Source organism: Vulpes vulpes, chromosome 1 (assembly GCF_048418805.1).
Source record: "Vulpes vulpes isolate BD-2025 chromosome 1, VulVul3, whole genome shotgun sequence".
In the NCBI taxonomy this organism is placed as follows: domain Eukaryota; kingdom Metazoa; phylum Chordata; class Mammalia; order Carnivora; family Canidae; genus Vulpes; species Vulpes vulpes.
In genome coordinates this window covers 120991366-121003604 of record NC_132780.1, presented here as the reverse complement: position 1 = coordinate 121003604, position 12239 = coordinate 120991366, and the positions used below count along the sequence as shown (strand labels likewise).

Below are 12239 nucleotides of genomic sequence, written 5' to 3'. Positions count from 1 at the left end.
ACTAAATTCAGTAAAACATAGCACCTTTTCACAGAGCTGCATTTTCTCGTCCCCCTTTTCCTACCATTATTGTCATGTGTGTTACATCTATTTATGTGATAAACTTAATAAAACACTTATTGTAATTGCTTTATTCAATATACGTATTTGGTGAAATTAAGGGAAGAAAAATATATTTATATAGTCTTTTATATGTTCCTATTTATATTTACCATTTCTGTGATCTCCTTTCTCCTTGTGGATCAGATTACCTCCTGATGTCATTTCTTTTCAGTCTGAGAAACACTCATAGTATTTCTTAAAGTCAGGCCTTCTGTAGAGTATTCTCCAATTAAACATCAATCTGGAGGGGGGCCTAGGTGGCTCAGTTGGTTAAGTGTCTACCTTTGGCCTAGGTCATGATCTTGGGGTCCTGGGTTTGAGCCTTATGTTGGGCTCCCTGCTCAGCGGGGAGCCTGCTTATCCCTCTCCTTCTGCTGCTTCTCCCCCTCCCCCCGCTTGTGCTCTCTCTCTCAAATAAATAAAATGTTTTAAAAAATGATTTAAAAAATAAATCTGGGAATGTATTTTTCCTTTCGTGTTTAAAGAATAATTTTTCTGTATATAGCCTTCCTGGTTGACAGGATTTTTTAATTTTATCTTATTTTTTGCCTTCTGGCCTTCATCAGTCTGATGATTAATCAACTGTTTATTGTTTTTCCCATGTATATTATAAGCCTTCTTTTTGTTACTGCTTTCATGATTTTTTTTTTTCTGTCTTCAGTTCAAAAGTGATGTGCCTAGCTGTGAATTGCTTTGCATTTATCCTTTTGGGGCTCATTTAGCTTAGGGTTCATTAAGCTTTGTGGTTAATAGAGTAGTGTTGTTCATCAAATTTTGGGTGTTTTCAGCAGTTATTTCTTCAAATATTTTTTCTCCGTTTTCTTTTTACTCTTTTTTTTTTTTATGCTGCCTTTATACATATGTTGGTAGGTGTACTATTATCCTACATGAGGCTTCTGAGGCCCTCTTCATTTTTCTGCAGTCATTTTTTCATTTTGTTCTTTTAGCCGGATAATTTGTTTCTCTATTTTTAAGTTCACAGATTTTTTTTAAAATGTCATCTCAAATCTTATCTTGTGCCCAGAGTTAATCTTTCACTTTGTTATACTTTCACCTCTAGTATTTCCAGGTTTTAGAAGTTAGTATATTCTGTATTGAAATTTCCTACTTATGTAATTGCCATATTTTCCCTTAATTTTTAATACATGGAGTGGGGGTAAGCTGGGTGGCTCACTGGCTTGGCGCCACAGGGTATGATCCTGGAGACCAGGATCGAGTCCTGCATCAGGCTGCCTGCACGGAGCCTGCTTCTCCCTCTGCCTCTCTCTCTCTCTCTCTCTCTCTCTCTCCCCCTCTCTCTCTTTCTCTCTGTCTTTCTCTCTGTGTGTGTCTCTCATGAATAAATAAATAAAATATTTTTAAAAAAATTTTTAATATATGATTTCCCTTAACTCTTTGAATATATTCACTATTTTAAAATTTTTCCCACTTTACTGAGATAGAATTAATATAAAACATTCTGTATGTTTAAGGTGTACACATTCATTTGGTGTATTTATATATTGCAAAATGATTACCACCATACCATTAACTGTCACACCTTATAATTACCTTTTTTTTTTTTTTAAGATTTTATTTATTTACTCATGAGAGAGACACACAGAGAGAGAGAGAGAGAGAGAGAGAGAGAGAGAGAGAGGCAGAGACACAGGCCAAGGGAGAAGCAGGCTCCCCACAAGGAGTCTGATACGGGACTTGATCCTGGATCCTGAGATCATGCCCTGAGCTGAAGCAGACGCTCAACTGCTGAGCCATCTAGGCATCCCTATAATTTTTAGCATTTCTTTTTGTGATGAGAATGTGTAGGATCTACTCTTTTAGCAACTTAGAAATATACATTTGGTATTATTAACTATAATCACCATACTGTAGGTGAGATTCTCAGAACTTATTCATGTTGTAACTAGAAGTTTGTACTCTGACCAACATCTCCCCTTTTCCCTACTCTCCAGCCCCTGGAGATTAGTCTTTCTATGATCGCATGTATAAGTGATATATGGTATTTGTCTTTCTCGGCCTGATTTATTTCACTTAGTATAATGACCTCAAGGTCCATCCATGTTGCAAATGTAAGGTTGTCCTTCTTCTGGCTGGATGATATTCCTGTCTGTCTATATCACATTTTCTTTACCCTTTCATCTGTTGATGGATACTTAGGTTGTTTCCATGTCTCGGCTTTTGTGAATGATGGTGTCAGTGAATGTGAGAGTACACATGTCTCTTCAAGATAATGATTTTAATTTTGCAGTATATTCCCAGAAGTGTCATTGCTGGATCATGGTAGTTCTGTTTCTAATATTTTCAAAAACCTCCATACTATTTTTCATAGTAGCTGCATTAATTTAATTTCCTATTACCAGTGCACAAGGGTTACCTTTTCTCCACGTCCTTACCACTTTATCTTTTTGATGATAGCTGTTCTAACAGGTATGAAATGATACCTCATTGTGGTTTTGATTTGCATTTCCCTGATGATTAGCGATGTTGAACACTCATTTAATCTGTTGGCTGTTATATGTTCTTTGCAAAATATGTCTATTCAGATTTTTAAAAATTTTTTTTTTAATTTTTTATTTATTTATGATAGTCACAGAGAGAGAGAGAGAGGCAGAGACACAGGCGGAGGGAGAAGCAGGCTCCATGCACCGGGAGCCCGATGTGGGATTCGATCCCGGGTCTCCAGGATCGCGCCCTGGGCCAAAGGCAGGCGCCAAACCGCTGTGCCACCCAGGGATCCCTGTCTATTCAGATTTTTGCCCAGTTTTTAATTGACTTGTTTTTTTGCTATTGAGTTGTCTGAGTTCTTTATATATTTTGGATATTAACCCCTATCTCATATATGATTCAAAAATATTTTGTTCCATTACATAGGTTGCCTTTGATTTCATTGATGGTTTTATTTGCTCTGCAAAACCTTTTTAATTTGATGTAGTTCCCACTTGTTTATTTTTGCTGCTGTTGCCTTTACTTTTGCTGTCACATCTAAAAACTCATTGCCAAGACCAGTGCCAGGAAACTTATGTACTCCCTATGTTTTCTTCCAGGAGTTTTATAGTTTTAGGTCCTTATGTTTTCCAGTAGAATAGCTACTTTGTATTCTTGTCTGCTAAATCCAACAACTGTGTCTACCCAGAGTCACTTTCAGTTAGCTGCTTTTTTTTTTTAACCTAAGAGTAGGTCAGCTCTTTCTATTGTCTGCATGTCTCACATTTTTTTCTTTTTTCTTTTCTTCCTTTTAAAAAAGTTTTTATATTTTTGACAGTTGGACATTTTCAGATGATACAGTGTAGCACCTCTGAACTCTGATTATTTTGTTTTTTGTTTTTTAATCCTCTGAAGGTTGTTATTTTGGGATTTTCCTTTTTTTCTTTCTTTCTTTTTTTTTGTAACTCATCTGCATCTAATCTGTAGAATACCTTCACAACTGGAAGCCCCTAATTCTGTCATAATTTTTTTATCCTAATTTTAATTTTTTAGCCTGATTTTTTTTTCAGATGCTGTGTCTGTATAGTTTAGTAGGAAACCAGTTATTGGTTAGAGATTACGCTTAAAACATCTTGAATTTATAAGGCTTCCATCATTTTTTTATTGTTCTGTACATGGATGGAGGAATCCATTTAAAATTTGGCCAGCTTTTAATTTGGCCTCAGCTTTTACTTTCTCAGAGGCCTGTTGGGATTCCCCTGCATGTGTGCACAGCTTTTCAGTCAGCCAGGAATATGTGGAGGGCTTATTTAGCCCCTCTGGGCTTCTCATGTCTAGGATCTATCTCCCTGTTACATTTCTTAAATGTTATGCCAAGTCTGTCATTTTCTCCAGCTGGGACTTTATCCTCAGGGGACCAGAACTATGAGCTTTCTTCTTACTTTGTTTCTTATCAGATTTGCCATTTTTACTGCCTGTGCCACTGGACATGGGTTTTTCTCTTTTCTAAATGATGGTAGCGCCCTTCCAAGCAAAATTCCTGGTTTTCATGGCCAACTCTGCCCTGGTAAAACTGCCTCAACCTGTGAGCTGGGCAGTGGTGGTTGGAGACAGTAGCATCCTCTGGCAAAAAAAGGCTGCTGATCCCTATTGTCCCAATTCCAGTGTCCAGCAGCTTTTCATGAGTAAATGCTACTCGATTTGTTGTTGCCTTGATTCCTAGAGTCTTGAAATGTTTGTTTTCTACAGTGTAGTCCTTTTTTTAAAATTAAGATTTCTTTCTTTCTTTTGAGAGAGCAAGAAGAGAGCTTACGCACTCATGTGTGAACTGGGGGAGGGGCAGAGGGAGAGAAAGACTCAAGCAGACTCCCCACTGAACAAGAACCCTGGCCCCACCCAGGGTTGTATCTCATCACCCTGAGATCGTGACCTGCACCAAGACCAAGAATCAGACACTTAACTAAGCCACTTAGGAACCCTTAGCTTTTTTTTTTTTTTTTTTTTTTTTTTTTTTTTTTTTTTTACAACCCTAGCTTTTAATAGGTGTTTTGAAGGGTAGTGGATTTGCCACATCTATTTATTCCACTACAGCTGGAAATATTGTCTCTTTTTAAACTTTCTAACTTCTTATTCCTTCCCCTGTGTCTTCCAGGCGCACTGTAATTCACTCTAATCGGGCTTTCCTTACCACTGTTCCCCCTAAAGCACTTTTGTAAGAGTCACAAGCATCCTGCATTTACTCTTTGCAATTATCAGTTTTCTATTTTTATCTTAACCTTTCAGCAGCTGTCCACATAAATGGTCACTCCCTTTTTCTGAAAATGTTTTTGAATTGGCTTCTAAGATAACATTTTCTCCTGTTTTTCATCCTACTTCATTGACTCCTCCAAGTGATCTACTCCTCATACCTCTGAATATTTATTTATGTATTTTGGTCTAAACTTCTTCCCCAGATGATGCCGTTGGGTTCCCTTGCTTTAAGTTTCCTTTATGAAGGTGATACATACAAGCTTCAACTTATACCTTGAGCATCATGGAATTTTCACTTGGATGTCCAGTAGACATTTCAAACTTCAAAGATAGAAAACAGAAATCTTGAACCACTTTCACCATCAAATTTATTCTCTTCAGTTTTTAGAATGATCTTTTAAAAAGGGTAAATCAGATTATGTCATTTTCCTGATCAAAACTGCATTGGCTTTCCTTTACATTTAATGTAAAACTCAGTTTATTACCATGATTAAAAGAGTTTATAGACCTACCCCCTGCCTACTTTCTCTGAACTTTTCTTCTCTTCCTTTACTCAATGTGCTACAATCATGTAATTCTTCTAGCTGTATTTCTTGAATATGTCACGTCCACCTCTAGCCATTTACATTTGGAAGTTCCTATAAGCTGTAGTGCTCTTCTCCCATATTTTCACATGGTTCTCATCATCATATCATACACATTTGTGTTCAGATCTTACCTCCTTTGTGAGGTATACTCTGACCTCCCTATCCAAAATATAGCTGCTTGTCCATTTTATACTCTGTCTCCTTACGGTATATGAAAATACATTCTTCCTCACTGTCCTTCATAGACTGTAAGTTTCATGAAGATAGGAACTTTATCTTGTTTACTGCCATATCTTTAACACTATGAACGATGTCTAGCATAGAATAGATGCACAATATTTGTAGAATAGCTGTGTTCTCTATAGAATTAGTATGTCATTAGTGAATTAATAAAGTGACTCAGTAACAATGGCTAGGCTTGTGATAGTTGTATATTTAATTTCATTCAGGCGTTAACTTTGTTTGCCTAATGTTGGCATGATTAATACTTATAAATGTTACTCTGTGAAATTTATATTTTAGACCTTATAGGGAATTTTAAGATGAGAAAATTTAAGACTTAAGAAGAATAGAATCTGATAAAGTAAGGGTAGATGAATATTTAGGTCCATGTATTTGCTTCACTTTTGCATTCTTTCCGGTAAAAGTATGCATAAACGTATACAACTTCCATTATCTGAGAATTTAATAGTTCTCCTTTATAACTCTCTTAATGAGTCCGGAAAAATAGCTTATTTTAACATAGTTGGCTCTGTTGAAAAACAATCTTAAGTGTATGCACATCATGAGAGCAGTGAGTCTTAGCTTACTAGCAGTTCTTCCACAAAACTAGCTACGTAGATGTGAACTGGCAAAGTGCAGACACACTTCCAGACTTAGCATCAGTTTAAAATGCAAATAGACATAGTTTTGAAATTGTTATTTTGTGTTCTCCTCTACCACAGTCAAAATTCAGAATGTGACCTATCTTTATCAAAGCAATTATACTGTATAATTGTGTGGTATCTGCTTATTTCTTCAACTATAAACATTTTATAACAAGTAATGGGATGAAAGATTGATGTTCTATAAAAGAATTTTTTACTTTTTTTTTTTTTAAGATTTTATTTATTCAAGTGAGACACAGAGAGTGAGGCAGAGACATAGGCAGAGGGAGAAGCAAGCTCACTGTGGGGAGCCTGATCCCAAGACCTCAGGATCATGACCTGAGCCAAAGGCAGAACCTCAACCACTGAGCCATGCAGGAGACCCTAAAATTTATCTTCTTTGTTAATATATACTCTTCAAATTTATGACTGCAGAAACTTATTTTGTTATTTATGACTGCAAAAACTTATGTTGTTATTTAAGCATCATATTATTTAATGCTTTCTTTTCATGAAGAATGAACATAACTTTGAAACTCCCCAAAGGAAAAATTATTTGTGTGGTCTATAAATTTATCAGGACTGTACAATTTCTAGTATGCCATATTTTAACTTAGCAACTGAGCCCTTCTTATGAGGTTCTCAGATTTTTCTTTTCTTTTTTTTTCTTTTCTTTTTTTTTTTACCATATCTTGGAAGATAGCAGGGCTTGTCAGAGCCCTTTGCCCCCAAATTCATTTGTTCAGTGAGGAGTTTGATTTTTATTACACTTGTGAAAGACTACAGTAGTAATAGTTCATTCCAGATATCTCTTACATATTATACACACTGCTTCTCAAGCTATTAGTGGTGAAGTATTAGTTTAAAAATTTCCAGTTCTGGGATACCTGGGTGGCTTAGTGGTTGAGCGTCTGCCTTTGGCTCAGGTCTTGATCCTGGGATGGATTCCTGCATCAGGCTTCCCGCAGGGAGCCAGCTTTTTGCTTTGCATATGTCTCTGCCCCCCTCTCTGTGTCTCTCATGAATAAATAACATCTTAAAAAAAAAAGCTTTCTAAGGTTTTAAATAAATATATATTTATTATATTATATATTATATATTTTATTTAAAACCTTAGAAAGCTTTTTTAATACATATTAGAAATATATATAGAAAATATTTCTATATATATAGAAAATAATATTTTTATTTAATAAAAATATTTTTATTTTTATTTTTATATATAAATAAAAAATATATTTCTATATATAGAAAATAATAAATATATATATTTCCAGCTCATCAAAGACTGATATTGTTGTAAAATACAAATCAGTTACTAGAAAAGTGAAATTTAAAAAGATGCAAAATGTAAGCCCCACTCTTTATTATAAGATTCACAGATATGAAATGATTCTGTCAAATTGCTCTAAAACATTCTAAGCACTTATGTTCAATTCTGTATCTTGCAGAATAGTAGAAACTAGACTAGTAACAGACTATTAACAAATCAGTCGCAGGTTAGCAGTGGTCTTATAGACCATACTTTTTTATTTTGTTTAAAATTTTTTTTGTTATTTTTTTAATTTTTAAAAATTTTAATTAAAGTATAGTTGACATAATATTGAATTAATTTCAGGTGTACAGCATAGCGATTCAACAATTATATACATTATGAAACTCTCACCACAATAAGTATATTACAGTATTATAGACTATATTCCTTATATTTTGCTTTTCATCTCCATGACTTATTTATTTTACACGTGGGCAGTTTGTACCTCCTACTCCCCTACTTATTTTGTCCAGGCCCCCACCCCCAGACCATACTTTTTGGAAACATATCCATAGCCTCCTCTTTGTATTGTTTAATGTTATGAAATCTTAGCATCTTAGTCAATATGGTGAATAGCATATATCCTTTAAAAAATATTTTCATGTGTTTCCTTTTCAGAACCGAGAGCTCCAAATCATGAGAAAGCTAGACCACTGTAACATAGTCCGATTGCGTTATTTCTTCTACTCAAGTGGTGAGAAGGTAGGTCTTGCAGAAAGTACTTACTGAATATTGTGATAGCCATCATTCTCTACCCCATCCCCTACCCTAGCCCAGCTTGCAGAAGTTTTGCTAATTGAGCCCTGGTGATTCTGAGCTCAAGATAAAATCATTGAATCTCATTAGTTATGTCAGAAAATGTTTATGAAATGATAAAGGGAATGAATTTTTAAGAATTTTTCTCTTTTGGAATATTTGTCTTTAATTTTGTATATATATATACACACACACATATATTTTAAACCTTCTGTGTTCCTTACGTGCTCCTGGAGCCCCATGATAGTTCCACCTGTTATTAGAGGGTAGAAAATTATGTCATTTTAAGTAGAAGTATTGGAGGGAAAAAGGAAACAGCTTGTTATAAGTGGTCACTATTTATGATCATATGTAATTCTGTGAAAGCAAAGGATAATTAAAGGAGACTTTGTGCTGGTCATCCACCAACCCTTTTGGTCTTTCTGTTCAGATGACAGTAACTAATGCCATTGTGCTCATTGGAGTTTGAAGTGCAGAAGTCAGTTTCTTCTGTTTTACCTTCTACTTTCTGCCCATTCACTGTCCCTTCTCCCCAGATTCAATATTTTCCTTACATTTTTGCTTCACTGGTTTGGGATGAAAGGGCAGGGCAAATAATAAAGCACTTAATCTTTTTAGCTAAACAAAAATGACTTTGGATAAGTCCATTTAATATATTGGACCTCAGATTTCTGGTATATACTATCTAAAGTTCCTAGATCCATAATTCCTCTTGATTTCTAAGCCCAGTGTTCTTTTTACTTCATTTAACTATAATTTCCCAGTATACTAGTGTTTAACCATTTTCCATTAAATTTTGTTTAGATTATTCCCTTAGAAGTTCTTTTTTTCATATCAAAGCCTATAATATGGGAAGGTACTTATGTATTAAGCCATGATTCTGATATACCTCTTGTAGATACGTAAATGTAATATATTTATATGTGTTTGTGTCAGTCATAGCTAATGTTTTAGCAACCATAATTAGCAAATTGGCTCCTTAGTGACTCTTATTTCTCAGGTGGTTATGTTAAGGACTGTAAGCCCTTGTAAAAAATACTTATAAGAGCTCTTTTGTTTCTAAAGCCAGTTTTGAGGTTCATGCTGCTTTTTTTTTTTTAACATAGCAAACTGCCTGTTATGTCTTTAATCTTTAGTCTGTTTTGACATGTCTTTACTTTTTCCTGTCTCTTCTCAAATAAAATTATGGAACATCTGTTATGTTCACAGCACTCTTATAATGGAATTTTGCATCCTCATGACTTTTTGTTATTAGATGCTACACATTATAATACCCCAGGGAGGAAAGTAAAGGTCAGAATTATTTGTTCCATGAACCACTGGATTACATAGAGATTGGTTTGCAAAGGTCTCCTTACAAAACCCCTAAACCTTTTCTCATGATTACTTTATTTTTATAGTTTTCTGTGTATAGCAGACACTGTTTTTAGTACTTTATAAATATTAGCTCATTTAATGCTTATGAAGATAAAGAGCAGAAAAGGAAGAATGTCAAACTTTTGAATAAAGGTTCTATCTGATTTTGGTCTGGGGGAAACTTTGATCATAGTCTGCCCTCACTCTCACTTAATCCTGCCTTGGGAGTGATAGTGGACTGTTATCTGTGTACCCCAGAGGATAGATTTTCCTCCCTGTTGCTGTTCAGAACTGTTTTATCATCATAAATGGTCTTACAGATAAAGAGCAATTGAGAAGTTATTAAGCACAAAGTCTGGGTAACCAGAAAGACACTGAACCTCTATTATAAAAAAGAAATACACTTTCTAAAGTTTTATTTCTCTCAGAACTTTGTCTTGAGCTTTGTAAATTTTCCAAAGTGAGAAGAATGATTCCTCTTAATTTTGAATAGCTTCATTAAAAACAAAACAAAACAAAACAAAAAAAAAACAGAAAAGCTGTGATATATTGCTGAAAATAATGATCCTTCCTTAACAAAAAAGGAAGGTTTTCTGAAGATATGCAGAAATACACAGGTTCAGGATCTCCCATAATCTTCTAGCCACCAAAAAGATGATTTCTTCTTGCCTTACTCATAATCTCCACTTCCGTTCTTCTGAATTGTTCTGGCAGGGCTAACATCACTCAAGACAGCCTGGGTGGCTCAGCGGTTTAGGGCTGACTTCAACCCAGGGCATGATCCTGGAGTCCCGGGATTGAGTCCCATGTTGGGCTTCCTGCTTCTCTCTCTGCCTGTGTCTCTGTGCCTGTCTCTCTCTCTCTCTCTCTCTCTCTCTCTCTCTCTCTCATGAATAAATAAATAAAATCTTAAAAAAAAAGACACCAGGTAGTAAATTAATATATCCCATATGAGAAGATGGGGATTGAGAGCTCAGGTTTGTAATTATCAGTTCTAATTCTTAAGTCACTGAGAATGAACTTAGAACTACAGTTTTGGAAAAGGATCTAAATGTCTTAGGAAATTCTTACAAATCTTTAAAGATGATTTCTCTCTGAATATGAAGTCCTATATTAGGTAGGCATTTTTCTACCAAGCATTAGGTATATATTAGAATTTTGAGGGAGGAAATAATAATAGTTCGAGATGCCTCTGGGACATGCAAATAGCAATGTCCATTAGATAGATACATGTTTGACTTCATAGATGGTAGAGGTGGTAGTGGAGGCTGGGGTGCTAAGAGGAGAAAGGACATTGACAAGGTTGGATTGATAAAGAGTCATATAGCCATGTGGTAGAGCTCTTAGGAGTTCTGGGAGGAGGGAGAAAGGATGTTGAGACCAGGGCAGTGAAGAACCAGATGATTGCCAAGTATTGCCTTCTGGTCCTAGATTGTGAGAACAGTCTTCATTTGGGAGAACTGAAAGAAACCAGTCCCTTTGGGTGGGATCCAGGTTTTTACTGCAAAGCAGTAAAAAACAAACAAATAACAACAAACAAAAAACTTCTGTGAAAAGACTGGGATTCAAAACTCCATGATGAGTTTCTTTTCAGGTTGTCGGAGAGCTTAGGGGAATGTCCGAACAGGAGATCGGTGGTCAGAATATATGCCTAAATGAAATGTGAAGAGGCAATTAAAGGGATGATTTTAGAAATTGTGAGGATGAGAAGAAAGAGTTCAGTGTTTAAGGATTATAAGGATGAAAGACTTGATTGATGGATGAGTTCAGTTGTATATGGGAGTATTTAATAACTCTTTCATTGTTGTACTCCTCTCTCCTTCCCTACTATTTTCTTAGTCTCTTCTGTGCCTTTTGTCTCCTTCCTCTCAAATCTCTATTTACTGGGTTTTTGTTTTTTTCACTCTGGGTTCTGGGTCTCTATTTTTTGGTCTCTGGGTTTCTTCCCTCTCTCTTGGTCTGTGACACCCGCTCAGATTTCTTTTTCCTCTTCAACTCTGGTGTCTGTCTCTCTCTCTCGTTTACTTCCTCTGTGGATTTCAACCTCTTCTTTGGGTTACCTGTACCCCTCTATTGTTGGGTTTCTAGATATTTCTTTGAATATCTAATCCTTCTGAGTCTTTGTATGGATTCTAATATGTCCTGAGCCTTCTTCATTCTTATTTTTGATGTTTCTTCTTTTTGAGTCTATATCACTCCCTTTCTGGAATTTTTTTTTTTTTTCCGTTTCTGGAAAACTTTGAAGAAAAAATTTTCACTCCCTGTTTTGACTTTGACTTCTACATATCTATATCTTATTTTTGTACATGTTTTACATAGTTATGTGGATATTTACAATCTTATAAATTTTAAAGATCTCATAAAACTTTCCCTGTTGCCTCATAGTATTTTTAGTTATTGCCTATATAATACTCCATTGAATTGTTGAACTGCTTTATACTCCCTAACTATTTCTCTGCTGCTATTTTTAATTTTAAAATTGTAACTAAGCTACCCTAGGGTTTCATCATGATTTTTATGTATAAGCACTTTTCAGCTCTGGGTGAAGGTAGAGGAAGATTGCTGTAATATTTGGGAAATATT

The 12239-nt window shown here is 35.3% G+C and overlaps 1 protein-coding gene across 3 annotated transcripts in view; it reads left to right on the top strand.

Moving 5' to 3' along the window:
- The window catches only part of GSK3B (glycogen synthase kinase 3 beta), a 203076-nt gene that overhangs the window by 88711 nt on the left and 102126 nt on the right, over positions 1–12239 (top strand). For all 3 annotated transcript variants that reach the window (XM_025990128.2, XM_025990127.2, XM_025990129.2), the window contains exon 3: positions 8163–8246. In XM_025990128.2, coding sequence (XP_025845913.1) covers positions 8163–8246 — 84 coding nt within the window. The remainder of the gene's footprint in view (positions 1–8162; positions 8247–12239) is intronic.